This window comes from Echinops telfairi, unplaced genomic scaffold, assembly GCF_000313985.2.
Source record: "Echinops telfairi isolate 266 unplaced genomic scaffold, ASM31398v2 ScPeMD7_4225;HRSCAF=4972, whole genome shotgun sequence".
NCBI lineage: Eukaryota > Metazoa > Chordata > Mammalia > Afrosoricida > Tenrecidae > Echinops > Echinops telfairi.
The window spans coordinates 16,716,971-16,732,588 of NW_022108124.1; the positions used below are offsets into that span (position 1 = coordinate 16,716,971).

The following is a 15,618-nucleotide window of genomic DNA, read 5'->3' on the forward strand; positions in this document are numbered from 1 at the left end:
AAATTTCTCCTCGCCCCTGTCCCATGAGCCACCAGGGCTGAGTCAAAGCCTCCTGGGGGAGAGGACCTCTATACAGCTGTCCCCTCGACGTCACCGCCGGCGGCCCGGCTACTCGCCTTACAGCTATATATAGCTGGGCAAAGACAGCTGCGCAGACCAAGTGTGCCCCAGCAGGAGGGCGAAGGCGCAGCGCCCCAAGGGCTTGTTGTGTGTGTCCCAGTCTTGGTCCCCAATCAGCTAAGCCACCCACCATGGCGCTGGGCCTGGAGCAGGTCGAGGAGCAGCGCTTGTACCAGCAGACCCTCCTGCAGGACGGGCTCAAGGACATGCTGGACCATGGCAAGTTCTTGGACTGCGTGGTGCATGCTGGGGAGCGCGAGTTCCCGTGCCACCGCCTGGTGCTGGCCGCCTGCAGCCCCTACTTCAGGGCGCGCTTCCTGGCCGAGACGGAGCGGGCGGGCGAGCTGCGCCTGGAGGAGGTGTCCCCGGACGTGGTGGCCCAGGTGCTGCACTACCTGTACACGTCGGAGATCGCGCTGGACGAGGCGAGCGTGCAGGAGCTGTTCGCCGCGGCGCACCGCTTCCAGATCCCGTCCATCTTCACCATCTGCGTGTCCTTCCTGCAGAAGCGCCTGTGCCTCGCCAACTGCCTGGCCGTCTTCCGCCTTGGCCTCCTGCTCGACTGCGCGCGCCTCGCCGTGGCCGCGCGCGACTTCATCTGCGCGCGCTTCGCGCTCGTGGCGCGCGACGCCGACTTCCTGGGGCTCTCGGCCGACGAGCTCATCGCCATCATCTCCAGCGACGGCCTCAACGTGGAGAAGGAGGAGGCGGTGTTCGAGGCGGTGATGCGGTGGGCGGGCGGCGGCGACGCGGAGGCGCAAGCGGAGCGCCAGCGCGCGCTGCCCACCGTCTTCGAGAGCGTGCGCTGCCGCCTGCTGCCGCGCTCCTTCCTGGAGAGCCGCGTGGAGCGGCACCCGCTGGTGCGCGCCCAGCCCGAGCTGCTGCGCAAGGTGCAGATGGTGAAGGACGCGCACGAGGGCCGCATCACCGTGCTGCGCAAGAAGAAGAAGGAGAAGGAGGCCGCGGGGTCCAAGGCAATGGACCAGGGCACGGCCAAGGCCAAGGGCGAGACTGAGAAAGAGACCGCTGAGGAGGAGGAGGGCGAGCGCGTCCTTCCCGGCATCCTCAACGACACGCTGCGCTTTGGCATGTTCCTGCACGAGCTCATCTTCATGATCAGCGAGGGGGGCGCAGTGGCCTATGACCCGGCCACCAATGAATGCTACTGCGCGTCCTTGTCCACGCAGATCCCCAAGAACCACGTCAGTCTGGTCACCAAGGAGAACCAGGTCTTCGTGGCCGGGGGTCTCTTCTACAACGAAGACAACAAAGAGGACCCTATGAGCGCCTACTTCCTACAGGTTCTGGGAGCCCGGATGGGGGCGGCCAGCACGGGGTCTGGGATCTGGGAACAGGATGGAGGTGGAGGGGTTGGGGAGGAGGAGAGCACGTGGGCGTACTTGGAGAGGTGGCGCAGGGCCTAGGATAAGATGTAGTCCAGGGTGATTGATGGACAGCTGAAAGGCAGCCCCCCACCCCACCCCTGCCCCTGGGGTGTTGTGGTTGAAAGTCTGGGCTCTGCGCATGGACTGGGGCCAGACACCTTGGAGGAGGAGCGGGCCCAGCGCAGAGACCGTCCCATTGTACAGATGGTAAAACTAGGGCCAGCTCAGAGTGCAGGGGGCAGGTTCCTGGAGACCAGTTTGAGCCTTGCCAGGAGGGTGCCTCTGGAGACAGAGTTTGGTGGTGTTTCGGGGAAGGGGGCAGGACAGGGGGAGATGGTGTGAGCAAGGAAGGGCGAGCAGCAATGAGGAGTCTGGGGTGGGTCGGGCCTGAGGCCGGGGCAGTTGCTAGAGGGGTGAGGGGCAGCTTGGTGCCAGTGTTGAGGCTCCAGACGTGGCCTTCAAATCTGTGCCATGTCATAGTGCTATCATGGTTGTCTCTGGGCATTAGTGGAGAAGCCCCCCAACCACCAGCTGCTGGGGAGGGGGAGATGAGGAGTTTTAGGAGTGTAAAGACAATCTCAGAAACCCTCCGGGGTCTCGGAGTCAGATGGACTGAGGGCCGGGAGTTTGTTTGCTGACCATCCATCTCATCACACCACCCCCTGGCAGTGGGGCGCGCAGAGAGGGGCGCAGTATGCTTCCAGGCTGCGTTGGCCCTCCCTGGAGTCCTGGGGGGCTGCAGGGGAGGGGGCCTGGGCCTGGCATGTGGGGGCCGTAATTGATTGGGTGCTCCTCAACTGGCCCACAGTTCGACCACTTGGACTCCGAGTGGCTGGGGATGCCTCCGTTGCCCTCACCGCGCTGCCTCTTCGGCCTGGGGGAGGCTCTGAACTCCATCTACGTGGTTGGTGGCCGTGAGTTGAAGGATGGCGAGCTCAGCCTGGACTCGGTCATGTGCTACGACCGGCTGTGAGCGAGGGCCTGGGACCCGGGGGCTGGGGATGGGTTCTAGCCTGCGGCCCAGGGTTGGCGATGGCGTGGGTGTGTGTGGAGGGGGTGGGGTGGGAGCAGAAACAGAGGCCTGGGGACTTCTGGCAATGTATCTTGGAATATGAGGGGTGGGACCCTGCTGGTGTAGGGGTTGTGTGCTGGGATGCGATCCTCAAAGCCCACAGTTCAAAACCACCAGTCAGTCCTCAGGAGACAGAGGGGCTTTCTACTCTCTTCAAGAGTTATTCTTGGAAATCACCCAGGATGGGTTCTGCCCTGTCCTATTGGGTCACTGTGAGTTGGCATCACTCAATGGTAGTGAGTTTGGGTTGGAAGACTCGGGGACTTAGAGAAAGGGGGGAAAAAGGGAGGGGGGAAACAAATGGAGTTTTTAAAGATACGGAATATGCCCACGTCGTTTTCGAAGCCTCCTTGCACGCGCTGGGTGCGTGGGTGGGTGATGGAGAAGCTGGCTTTGCACTGGCTTTGTCATCTCCCGTCTCCTCCAGGTCGTTCAAATGGGGTGAGTCAGACCCGCTGCCCTATGCCGTGTACGGCCACTCAGTGCTATCCCACATGGACCTAGTCTACGTCATCGGCGGCAAAGGTAGTGACAGGTGAGGCCACAGGACTGTGGTTTGGAGCAGCAGCATCACCTCTGGGGCTGGTCAGCTTCCCTGGCTGCAGGGGGTGGGGAGGGAGTGGGCGTTGATTGGAAGGAGCCACAGTCTGACCTCCAGTCCACCCGCCCACTCCCCTCCCTCGTCCTCCCCTCTCCCAGGAAGTGCTTAAACAAGATGTGCGTCTACGACCCCAAGAAGTTTGAGTGGAAGGAGTTGGCGCCCATGCAGACTGCACGCTCACTCTTCGGGGCCACGGTCCACGATGGCCGGATTTTTGTGGCTGCTGGGGTGACTGACACCGGGCTGACCAGTTCCATCGAGGTGTACAGCATCTCGGACAACAAGTATGCTGACACCCCACCCGCCACTCCAGAGCTGCTGGATAACCAGGGGCCAAGAGCCTGTGTGGCCTTAGTCTCGTTTGTGCAGGGGGTGGGGGGTGGGAGCCGACCACAGACGCTGGCCCAGCAGCAGTGGCAGTTGGCAGGGAAACAGCTTCCCAGACAGGTGGGGTCAAGGTGTGTCCCATGTGGTCTGCTAGAGGGAGCTCCTTGGGTGGGAAGGGGTGACCTGGGCAGAAGCTGCCCTGTCCCGGGTCAGGTGGGTGGCGGCAGGAGAGGGAACCCGGTGGGCTCTGCCTGCAGGAGGGTTGAGGGTGACTGCGAGAAGGTGGTGCCCCAGCAGTTAGGGGAAAACAGACAGAGCCTATTAGGGGACACACTGGGGTGGGGTGGCGTGTAGGGTGAGGGAGGGTGGATTGCTGGATCCTGGGGCTGGAGAGGGAGGGGCTCTCCTGAGGGCAGTGAAATGCCTGCAAAGGGCTGTATGCTCCTGCCTGGGTTTTACTGAGACCCTGCATGTCAGCTGACTGAGGGGCCAGCTTAGAAGCTTTCTAGGTGGCAGGGAGACCGGATGGGTGGCCTGGAGCAGGGGTGCAGCTGGGACAGGGCAGGAGAGAGACGTAGCCCAGGGCCTCCCACACTGTCCTGGCTGCCTACATCTCCCGAGGGTGTTGTCGAAATGCAGATGCTGATGCGTGAGAGGCTGCATCTCTAACAAGCAGGGCTGGGCACATGATTAGATGCTGGGGGCTCAGAGAAAGGGAGAAGGGGGTGCTTCTGAGTGTGTGGGGAACCCCTGTACTGGAGAACCCTGGGCTCACTAAAAGTGAGGGTCCAGCTAGGACACAAGGAACCAGGGGACTGGGGTGGAGTGTCTAGGGGAGCCCATGGGGCAAAGGCCTGCAGCCGGGAGGGGTGAGCCAGAGGGAGACCTGGGAAGGGCAGCACACACTCCATGGGGGAGAGGGCACAGAGGGCGCAGCCCAGGCTTGGGTCCTGAGGGACAGGGAAGATTTTGCAAAGGTGTGGTTGGAGGGGTGGCAGGTGCTGGGGAAGGGGGCAGGCCTGTCGGACACCAGGAGCTAGTGGGCTATGATGGGAGGGAGGTGAAACGAGAGAGATGGACTGGGTGGAGGGGGAGGGTGCTCAGAGCAGGAGGTCTCCCCCCAAGGGTAGTGAGTTAGTGAGCAGGAGTTCCTTCAGGACAGGAAGAGGGCCATTCATGGTGGACGTTACTGAGGAGGCGGGGTGGCAGGACCAGGGGCCACACAGGAAAGGGGAAGGAGTGGAGACCAGAGGGGACAGGCTTCCTCTGAGGTCAGGCAGGGGTGAGTGGATGGGCAGCAGCCCTCCAGAGCGGGTGGCGAAGGAAGTTGTCCTGGGAGTGTGGGCAAGAGCCTGGGTCTCAATTTTCAGAGGGGTGGTGGGTGTCGTGGGCACTGGTATGGTGGGGGGTGAGGGCCTGAGGGGGGGCCACCCTGGGTGACGCACCTCCTCACCTCCCCCAGGTGGACGACCTTTGAGGCCTTCCCACAGGAGCGCAGTTCCCTCAGCCTCGTCAGCCTGGGGGGTGCCCTCTATGCCCTCGGTGGCTTTGCCACGCTGGAGACCGAGTCTGGGGAGCTGGTCCCCACGGAACTCAATGACATCTGGAGGTGAGCCCAGCCCCAAGTAGGCGCTGGAGCGGAGGGTGGGGACAGATCCCCACTGGCCAACCCCATGACTGGGCATGGGACACGAGGCAGGTCACCTGGGCTTCCCACCAAATCCTCATCCAGGGTGCTGTGGGGAGGGGCAAGTGCCCACACTCGACTGGCTGCCAAGCCTGAGCTGGCACCTGTGCCACCCTCACCCCCACTGCGAAGGGCCAAGTTTCACGGGAGCTGACCCCACGCTTAGGGCCCAGAGCCCCAGATACACTGCCCAGGGAGCAAAGGGAGCCGTGGGAAGGCGGCCGGGCCTTTCCTCCGCGGCCCTCCTGGATGCAGGGTCTGGAGGGGACTGCTGGGAAGGACAGGGCTGGGGAGCAGCCAGGCCTCAGCTTCTCAGGCCACTGCTTTTCATGGCTGGTCCTTTAAGGGTGCTGGGAGAAGTGACTTGGGTCAGCTGGGGTGCCCCCTGAACTGCTGGGCAAGTGGGACTTGGGGGTACCCCTCGGGGTGGGGGGCTGGCGCAGGACACTCCTAGGGCCGGAATGCAGGGTGGCGGGCACAGACCTTATGGGAGGAAAGCTGGCGGGGAGGCTTGCGGTGATTCTTGAGAGAGAGGTGTCCCATAGGTCATGGGGGCTGGGCTTCCTGGAGTATGAGGTGGGTGGCTTAGGGGGTGGGTGTTTCTTGGAAGGCGGGTCCTGGGTCTGGGAATCTCCAGGAGCAGATGGTTCTGGGACAGGCCTGGGGTTAGGGGCGCACCCAGCAACCCCTTCCCCCACCTTCCTGCCGGGTCCCACCTGGGACCTTGGCTGACCTAGCTGTCCAACCCTGCCCCTCTCCCCCCATCACCGACCCCCAGGTACAATGAAGAGGAACGAAAGTGGGAGGGGGTCCTGCGGGAGATTGCCTATGCGGCCGGTGCCACCTTCCTCCCCGTCCGGCTGAATGTGCTGCGCCTGACCAAGATGTGACAGCCGAGTGCCCAAGCTAAGCGCACGCCTGTCCCACGGCCACACGGGCCTGGCCTCCAGGCGGGGTGTCTGCAAGGGCCAGAGCCCACCTGGACCTGCAGTGTTGCCTGAGTGACCATGCCTCCGGAAAGCAAAACAGCGGCCAGCTGGCAGCCTGGTCTGAGAATTTCCAGGCCCCGCCCCGCTGTGTCTCCATAGCTCCCCACCCCACCCACTCCCAGGTCTTCCTGGGTGATGAGATGGAACTGTAGGGGGCTGTCTGGGTTCTGCCCTGGCCCTGCCTCCACCTGGCTGGGTATGCTGAGCACACTGTGAAATAGGACCCAGTGCCCTCCCTCACTGTCTCGGTGGGGTGGGGGTGGGGGTGGGGGAGGTGTGTGCCCCCACCAAGCACACAGCGTGGGTGAGTCTCCTTGAAGCAGAATAAAGCGCCTTCTAACCAAGCGGCTCAGTCTGGGCTCAGGGCCTTTGAGAGGCTGGACTGGACGGTGGTCCCGAGATGGGGCCTTCAGGTGGGTGCTCTCTGCCCTGCAAAGTCTGTGGGCTCCAAGAGTTGGCCTCCCTGTCCCTCCAGTCCTCAGCCAGTGGATAAGGTGTTTGGAGCCCGCTGGAGGAAGGGCAGGGAACAGCCCGGCTCTGGTAGAAAAGTATTTTATTCCCCGGTGGGGCCAGGCCCCGTCAGCCTGACCCGAGCCTGGGGCCCAGGCCTAGCTGAGCGAAGCTGGGTCCTTTTCCTCGCCGCCTACTCGGCCTTCTCTTTGTCCAGCTTCTCCTCCTCCAGCGCCAGGGTCCTCTCCCGCTCTTTGACCAGCTGGACTCCACAGTAGGTAACAAGCAGGACAGCCAGGGTGGTCTGAGGGAAGCCTGTGGGGCGGGCGAGGAGAGGGCATGCCAGGGCCAGCCCCTGTCCTCCGGACCTTGTTCCCTTCCCAGCCCTCGCCCCACTAGGCTGCCCTCCCCCACCCCCCTGCCCAGCTGAGTCCTGCAGGGGAGGAGGAGCTAGTGGGGGGGGGGGGGGCAATCCTTTCAAGGCAGATGCCTGGCCCAGCCTCCATCTTCTCGTCCCTGACCCCTGATCCCCAACCCTCACCCGTGAGCAGCAGACGCCGGGCAACCAGCTCTGTGAACGGCACGCTGTTGAGGCTCACGAGGTTGTACATGATGATGGCCCAGAAGTTCATAGCCCCGAAGAGGGCCCGGACCCTGCGGGACATCTGTTCTGACAGGGAGGCCTGCTCCATCCGTCCGCAGGATCGTGGGCAGAGGGACCAGAGGCCCAGAGGAAAGAGAGCTCGGTTGTCAGTGCCCTTGCTCGGGGCTGTGCCTGAGTACCCCAGTCAGCCAGCTCTCTTCCCTGGTTCAAAAAGAGGGGCAGAGAGAGGGCAGGACCTGACCGGCAGGGGCAATCCCTGCTGCCCAGCACCCCACAGTTGAAGTGTGGCCTAGAGCTAGGGGCAAGAGGGCAGGGAGGGACACACTCTCAGGTTGAGTCATTGGCCTGACAACCCAGAAGGTGGGGGAAAGAACGTTCTGGGTTCTGGGCAGGGCACTGAGTGGAGCAGGATGACTTGGGAGGGGCACAGCTGCCCCCTCTAGTGACCCAACCCACCCAGCCCCCCCCTCCCTGTCCCTGCTCACCTCAATTCTCGCTAGGATCCCCCACTCTGCCAGCTTCTGCACCCAGAGTTCAAAGTTGAGCCCAAAGCAGTTAAGGAGTGACCACAGGTAGACAATGTCACAGGGCCCCAGCCACAGGGTGGTGATGGCAAATGTGGCCACTGAGGCCACCAGCTCCGGGACCACCTCGGTGTGCTCGCCACCAATGCGGTTGTACACATACCTGCAGGGAAGGCCGGGGGAATGGGATGACGGGAGTGCGGGAAGAGACCAATACCAGATGGGCAGGGCATACACAGCGCCCCTCAACCCTGTCACTCTGGGCACACTGAACATGCCGATGGTCCTTGGGGACTGCTCCTCCTTTGCCCACCTTCTCCTTAGTGAGGGTTCAGCCTGTGAGCTTTCTCTCATTCACTCGATCCCCAAATGATCTCATCGGACCTATGACTTTCAATATTGTCTCTGCCAGTGACTGCCCCCCCTCCCCCATACACACACACACACACACACACACACACATCTGTGTCTTGGGCAATATACAAACTGCTACTGCACCTCAACCACTCAAATGACCAAGATTTCCCTGCTCTGCTTAGACCAGCATCGCACCACCCCCCCGCTCTCATCTCAGCCACGCACGCCACTTATTTCCTGGCTTAGCAGAAGCCTTAGCGCCATCTTGGATTTTCGATGTCTCTCGCCACCCATGTCTGATTTTGGCATATCCCATCTGCCCCACTCCATCCTTGTCTTTGCTGGCCATCTCCAAGACCCCACCCCAGCCCTGGCAACCATCACTTCTCTCAGACAGGTGTAAGAGCTTCCTTGGTAGGCGGTCTCCTGGCTTAAGCCTTCGCCCCTCCCCTAGGGTCCCTCTTGCACACAGCGGCAGGGGGTGAGTTATATCCCATTGCTGAGCTCCAATATCACCCCCTCAGAGGGGCCTACCCAGATGCCACTCCCCAGCTAACGAAAGTATCCACCCTGTAGTGAGCTCTATGCCCGTACACGGGTTTGTTTCCTTCTTAACACTACCGCTCTTCACTGCGATCTTAGGTAGGTAGTTGTTTACCTGGGTACGGTCTGTTTCTCCCCACTAGACTGTAAGCTCCGTGAGTTTTCAGGGCCTTTGCCATGTTCACGGCTGTTATCCCCAGTGCCTAGAACAGTGCCCGGCTCACAGTAGGTGCTCTATCAAGAGTTGTTAGGTGACCTCGGTGGGAGACCCGTTGAGTGACTGGCTTCTCTCTTCCTTGGCCACTTCACTCCACCTCAACCGCCCACTTCCACGGGGCCACCCCCTTCGCCACAGCCACACCGCCTTCCTGACTTGCCTCTCTTAGCTTCGCCGGCTCATAGCCCATGGGCCCTTATTAGAAATAACGTGACAATTCATGTACCCACCTCTCCCTCCTTATCTGCCCCCGAGAAGCTACACTCATGGAGTGGACCCTCATGCCTTCATATAGTGGTGCCCATAATGCCATTCCCCAGACCCCACCTGGGCTCTCAATGCCAAAGTTCCTCTAGGCAGCTGCTCCCTTGCTCCTTTGGGCACGGGTGGTATGGTAGTAGATCCTGGCAGAGCCGGGAGGGGGGAAGGCACAGACATTGCCTACCTCCATGCCTCCAACCCTGGATCTCGTAGCTGCTGACCCTGCCTCCTCCTTCATGGAGAACCTGGAGCCTTCTGGTGGGATCCTTCGTCTTACCCCGCCAACCAGCCACCTTGGACACCACCCCAGGACCTCACTCTACCAACCACCCCCTTTATCTGGCATCACCAGCTTCCCCTCTCTATTGAGTAATTCCCCTCACATGTCTCCCATGATTTCCCATCTTTAAAACATCCCACAAGTCCCTCTGGCCACTCCCTCCACCTCTCTCCGGGTCGGTACCAGGCTTCTCCCTGGAGTCGTCCACACACTTCCTGATAACTTCCCAGTTCCCTGTGGCTCCTCGCCTGTCCCTGCCTCTCCAGTGGAAGGCCGAGACCACCACATCACCAACACGGGTGCTCAGTCTCCAGCTTCCCTGACCCTCGGCAACTGTGGACCCCGCTGCTCCCCGTAAGATGGTCTTCCCCTGGTTTCCAGAATGTTGTAGGGCCTTGATCTTTCTACTGCTCCCTTAACCACCCCTCTCAGTCCTCCTGCTGGCTCTTCCCTTTGCCCCCAACCAGAATCCTTCCAGATCCAAGGTCAACCTTCCCTTCTGATCCCCAACAATCTCTACCGTGAGGACTCACCCACTCCTATGGCCTAAAGACCACCCCACATGCTGACAATGCTTAGAGCCCTATGGGTCCCCGAGACTTCTCTCAACTGCAGACACCGAGCCCCATCCACGACCCTGCACCTCTATGTCTCCAGATCCCAACCTAGGCACCTCCAAAACCTATTTATGGAAACCACACCTGCACTGCCCCAGACAGTAGAATCTGGGTTATCCATCCCCACCTCCACCCCCAATCTGTGGACAAGCCCCGTCCACTAGACCTGCTGGGTCTCTCTACTCAGACCACTTCTCTCAGCCTCCAGGCCCCCTTCCAAGTCCAAGTGTGTGAAGTCGTGCAGTTTGACTTGGGCAACGACAGCCGGCCTGCCCTCCTCTGGTCTGGTCTGGGGTAATCCCTGGGCACTGCTGCTCAGATTCCCGGCAGGGCGCATACGCCTGCCCGCCCCTGGCCCCACCTGGCCAACCCTTGCCAAGCTCACCTGCAAAGCCAGTCATTGATGCCTCGGTCAAAGTGCCTGGGAAAGGACACAGAAAGGCGGCTGTGAGCCAGGCTGCAGGGATACCGCTGTGGCAGGCGGGTGGACGGGCCCTGGGCAGGCGGGCATCCAGGCACCACCCTGGCCTGGTACTCACGTTTCTCCGAAGACGTAGAGCGCCGTGATGCACTTGGGCGCCTGGGGAGGGTCCAGGTGGTCAAGGCGCGCCACCGTGTTGACGACACCAAACAGGACGGCCGCCTTCACCCAGTCATACACCAGGTTGGAGTAAGCCAGGAGGGCTGGGGAAAGGGCGCAGCCAGGGCTTGGGGGGCACAGCGCCAATCTTCCCTTCCTGGGCCCCCCAACCCTCACAGGAGGCTCTGAAGTCGCCCATCAGCGGAGACTTTCTGCGTGTCTTGGGGAGGTTCTTCCCCCGGCCCGCTCCCATGGAGGCCCCGCCCACTACTTCCTAGGGAGCAGCTAGGCCCCTCCCTCCACCTTTTCCCAGGGGTGGTCTTGGAATTGGGCCCACCCCCATGGGGGCCCCCGCCCATTACTTCCCAGGGAGCAGCTAGGCCCCTCCTTTCACCTTTTCCCGGGGGTGGTCTTAAAGCTGGACCCGCCCCCATGGGGCCCCGCCCACTGCTTCCCAGAGAGGCGCTAGGTCCCTCCCTCCACCTTGTCCTGAGGAGGGTGCTAGAGTTGGGCCTGGTCCCACGGACACCAGTTCTGGGGAAATGTCCAACCTGCTCCGCAGGGTTCCCCTCCAGGGTTATGGAGTTCGGCTCATAATGAGGTGGGCTTTGTCAGCAAAGCTAACCCCAAGCCCCTCAAATTTCAAGGGATCCACCCGCTTTCCTGCTCTCTGGTAAGTGCCTGGCGACTGATTCTGCGAGCGCTCACTCACCGAGAGCGCTGTCGGTGAGGCGGCCGACGAACTTGAGGTCGTTGGGGATGGTGAGGATGTAAAAGAAGTGAAAGAAGATGTCCACCGCCATGACCGTGGCCACGCTGAGGCCTGCCTGAGCCCGGATGCGCCACAGCTCACCCTCCGGCCTCACCGGCTCCACCTGGCTCACCTGGGGCGGGGGCGGAGCGTGTTTGTGGGAGGAGGGGGATCTGAGAGTGACTGGAGTCCTAGTGCGGGGTGCTCTTCTGACCTTGGGGATCCTTTGAGCAGGAGGGGAACACCCACATCCCAGGGCCTCTTAGGGAGGGGCATGTGGTTCCTGCTGCAGCTGGAGGAGGAAATGGCACCCCCCTGGGGCTCTGAGGAGGGGGAGACATGGCATCTTCCTGGCATCCTGGAGGTGGATTATGGGGGGTGGGGAGGGGCAGGGGGCTGTCACAGTGTGCCCATGCAAACAAACAAGACCCAAGTTCGCTGCAAGCAAGTCGATGCTGACTCCTAGTGATCCTATAGGACAGGGTGGAACTGCCCCTGCGGATTCGTTTCCCAGATTGGGACTCTTTATGGGAGTAGAAAGACTTTTCCCCTAGTGGTTTCAAACTGCTGACCTTGGGTTAGCAGCCCAGCCCATAACCCTCCCCTCCACCCTACCAGGAGGTTCCTCAGCCTCCCCAGGGAGACCCCACCTCTCTCTCTGGGCACTCCCTACTGCAGTGCAGGGGTGGGGGAGGGAGAGACTCCCCCCTGTCCTCCAGGCCCCCAGGGCGTCCACTTACCTGGTCGTGGAAGCGGTCAAAGGTCATGATGGGCCCGAAGAAGAAGAAGGGCAGGTAGAAGTTGTACTTGAGCAGGTCGGCCAGGGAGTAGCGGCGGTCGGGGTGGGCACACCTCTCCAGCGCAAAGCTGGTACAGCGCAGCACCGTGAAGCCGCTGCCCCCGTGAAACAGCACCTCTTGAAGATCAAAAGTGCCCGTTACAAACCCGCTCTGGAGGGGAGAGAACAGGTAGCCGCCAGCTCACCAGGGGGCCTCTGTCTCCTGGACGCCCACCCAGCTTCCCGCAGGAACCCAGCCTGGCCACGGCCAGTCAACACTGGGCTTCGAGGGCCGTTTCAATGGCTGGGAATGCACAAGACGCCTCCCTGCAGGCTTGGAGAGGCGTGGGGACAACGAGGGAACCCTTGGGTGCTTGGAATGGGGAGCCTTTGCAGACAGACGAGAAGCCAGAGGCTTGTCACCCCACACCCCTCGCCATGCCCTGCCCCAGTACACACCTGCCAGGAGATGAGAGGGTCCAGCTTGAAGGAGGCCAGGCCGGCCAGACCCAGGCCGAGACAGAGCCAGGGCTGGCCCAAGAGGGAAACTACGTAGAGGCCCACACAGTGGCCTAGCAAGAGCAGCAGGTACCCGGGGCCCATCGTGCCAGCCACAGCCAGGACCCCGTACACCGCGTACATCCAGGAGCGGAACTGGGGGAGGGAGGCAGGCAGCTCTGGTCACAGGGCGGACCCAGAATGGGACAGGACCCAGCCCTGGTGCCCGAGGAGGAGCTAGGGGAATGGGGCGGGCAGCTGGGGAGGCCCGGGTTGGCTCACCTGGGGGGCTATCATTGTGCAGAGTTTAGCAAAAAGCACGTGTCCGGAGAGGGCGAAGAGGATGACATTACGGAAGGACGTGAACCACATCACCCACTCGAAGTCAGCCACGTCCTGTGGGACGGGGTGGGTGGGGGAGGGGGCACGTGGGAAAAGGCTCAGGGTGGGCTTGCGCCTGACCCCTGTGCATTGGGAGGGAGCAGCATCAGCATAGAAGCAGAGGACTGAGGGCATTGCATGGCTGGCACACCACCCTGATCCTGCTGCCCCTGGCAAAGGGTGAGGCGTCTCTTTAAGGAGAAGGGTCTGATGGTGGGAGGCCGGGGGATGCAGGGAAGTAGAGCTCAAGCTGAGGTTGCCCCAGGTGTGCTAAGGAGAAGCTGAAACCAGGGGACCCTCTCCCCACCAATACACACACACTTCAAGCCTCAGCGTTGCCCTCTGTTACATGGGCACATTGGCCATGGGGAAGAGTGGGGGCAGGGTTTAGAGTGGAAGAGATGTGCCAAGGGTTAGGGACCCTAAGGTGGCCTCTGGTCTCTCGAGGACCTACCATTTTTCGACCAATGTACTCCCAGCCCGGCCGAACAGACTCCCGGAAGGTCTTCCTGTGGGCCCCATCTGAGGACAGAGTGTGGCCTCAGAGGGAGGCCCCCTCACCTCCCCCCACCCTTAGGGAGGCTATCAGGCTTGGTTTGTCCCTGGGTCACAGTCTCTCAGGGTCTCTCTGTGTGTCTGAGTCCAGCCGCTGACGTCAGCTCTGAGTGAGGGTCTCTCGGTGCCTCTGACCACGTCTCTCTGCACCTGGCTCAGCCCAACCCGCAGGGCCTGGGGAGTAGCCTGGGTTGCTGACCCTGCCTTGTCTGATGGAGCCCTGAAACTCCCTGCCTCCAGGGCCCCTGGGGTGGGGGTGGGGGTGGTCAGTTACCTTGCGATGCCTCCAGAAGGTCCCGGCCAGCATAAGCCAGGGCTCCACTCAGCACCAGGGAGTAGAGGCCCAGCTCAGCCGCAGGCAATGCTGTCTTGATGCCCATAGCCGGGAGGGGGCTGGGAGAGACAGGCTGTAAGGACACCCAGCCACCAGCCCCAGAGCGGGGTTCCTGACTGAGATGGTGCCAGTCCCACTCAGATGAGAGGGCCCCTGCTGCCCTTTGGGGACCGGTGCCATTGTCCACCCCTGGATCCCTGGTGGTCCCACTGTGCCCAGGACTCCGTGTCAATGGCCCTCTGAACTCACACCTTTCCCCTGCTCCTCACCTGCACCCACTCCTCCACACCTGGTGCCTCCACCCCCGTGACTACCTGCACGCATCACCTCCTGCATTCCTGGTCCCCAGGGTCCCCATCTGCTTGGTGACCCTCGCCAAAGGCCCCTACTTGGACCGCCCCCAACTCCCTGAGCTGCCCTTCCTTCCCTGAGACCCTGTGACTCTTCCAGGTCCTGCCCACCCCCCACCCCCGCTTCTCCCTGACCCCCACGGCCCCCCACAAGACCCTGTGCCCAGCCTGCTGCGTCCCAGGCCCATGCCTGTTTGTGGCCCCAGGCCCGTGCCTGTTTGTGGCAGCAGAAAGCTGTGCCTTCAGGTCTTGGAGGCCCGTAGGAGCCGGTGTTATTTGAGGAGGCACCCTGGCGTGGAGGGTGTGGGGCTAGGCGGGCGCCAGGGAGGGCACTGGCTGCTGTCCAAGGTGCTGACCGGTATCAGGCCCTGGGGTGAGCTTGGCTCCCTCCTGCCAGGGCCTAGCTCATCCCCAGGCTTGCCGGGCCAGGCTGTCCACCCCCCCCCACCCCCCGCTTTCGCTTGCACCCGCTATGGGCTAAGGCCTCCCAGGTGCCCTGTCTGGGGTGCAGACTGTCGGGAGTCAGGGCTCGGATGAAAGGGAGGAGCGTGGCTAGGGCCCCCCTCTTGGGCTGGGCAAAGTGCAGAGGTGGCCGGTGTGGAGGGGGTGTCCACCCCAGCTCCTCCCCCTCATCATCCTCGCGGTCTCCCCATTACACAGATGGAGGGTGGGAGCCAGAGAGGGACAAGGACCCCCGAAGGTCACACAGCTCTGCCTCTTCTCATGCCCTGCCGCCTCTCCTGTCAGTGGGAGCCCGCTGGTCCGACCTGGCTCCCACTGACAAGTGGAGGTACCTCTCCTGGCTGGGTGGGGGGCAGGGAGCCCCGGGGATCAGGTTAATGGAGCAGGAGCTTGAAACCGGAGCATAGTGAAGAGCCCGTGAAATAGCTTTGTCAGCTGCCTCCCACTCGCCACTTTCCAATTTTAGCTACCCATAGCCGGTGCGGGGTGTCCCCAGCAGGGCCTCGGTGGGCCGGGCCAAAGCTAGTCTCTGGCCCAAGGGCTCCCCACCCCCCTATAGACCACCCCCCAGGCCTGGGCTGACCTGCAGACCCAGGGCTGCCCCCCACACTGCCTCCCCAGGTGCCCCTGGGTAAAGCCCACTTTGGGGCGTATGATCTGGGGTGGGCCCCACCGTTCTCAGGGCCCCCCCCAGTGGAGGGGCCGCTTCCCCAGCTGGCACTGACCTTGATGCGGCTCTGAGGGACCCTGGCAGCCTGCCCACCTGAGGCTCCGAGGGCTTGCGTCCGACCGTGAGTCTGTCCGACTGGCTGGGCTCTGGGGCCACGGTGAATTGTGTCCAGTGCTGGGGTCCCCACCCCCTCGAGGCTATGAGCGGTGAGTGGTGACAGCCAGT

At 62.3% G+C, this 15,618-nt stretch overlaps 2 protein-coding genes across 3 annotated transcripts; one reads left to right on the top strand and one right to left on the bottom strand.

Moving 5' to 3' along the window:
• The first annotated feature begins 251 nt into the window (after positions 1–251).
• KLHL40 (kelch like family member 40) lies at positions 252–6,406 on the top strand. The gene is made up of 6 exons (XM_004708550.2): positions 252–1,421; positions 2,314–2,474; positions 3,005–3,112; positions 3,277–3,462; positions 4,968–5,114; positions 5,971–6,406. The coding sequence occupies exons 1-6, from the start codon at positions 252–254 to the stop codon at positions 6,080–6,082; spliced, it is 1,884 nt and encodes a 627-aa protein (XP_004708607.1). The 3' UTR covers positions 6,083–6,406.
• Positions 6,407–6,717: 311 nt separating this feature from the next.
• HHATL (hedgehog acyltransferase like) lies at positions 6,718–15,605 on the bottom strand. 2 transcript variants are annotated; one of them, XM_045295053.1, is made up of 12 exons: positions 15,487–15,605; positions 13,852–13,970; positions 13,477–13,544; positions 12,924–13,037; positions 12,603–12,797; positions 12,106–12,315; positions 11,327–11,498; positions 10,574–10,718; positions 10,420–10,455; positions 7,721–7,922; positions 7,173–7,314; positions 6,718–6,946 (listed from the first exon to the last, which is right to left on the bottom strand). In XM_045295053.1, the coding sequence occupies exons 2-12, from the start codon at positions 13,955–13,957 to the stop codon at positions 6,825–6,827; spliced, it is 1,512 nt and encodes a 503-aa protein (XP_045150988.1). In that variant the 5' UTR covers positions 13,958–13,970; positions 15,487–15,605; the 3' UTR covers positions 6,718–6,824. The 2 variants fall into 2 exon arrangements, with proteins under 2 accessions (XP_045150988.1, XP_004708721.1); XM_004708664.2 differs by having other exon boundaries at positions 15,449–15,605.
• Positions 15,606–15,618: the final 13 nt, after the last annotated feature.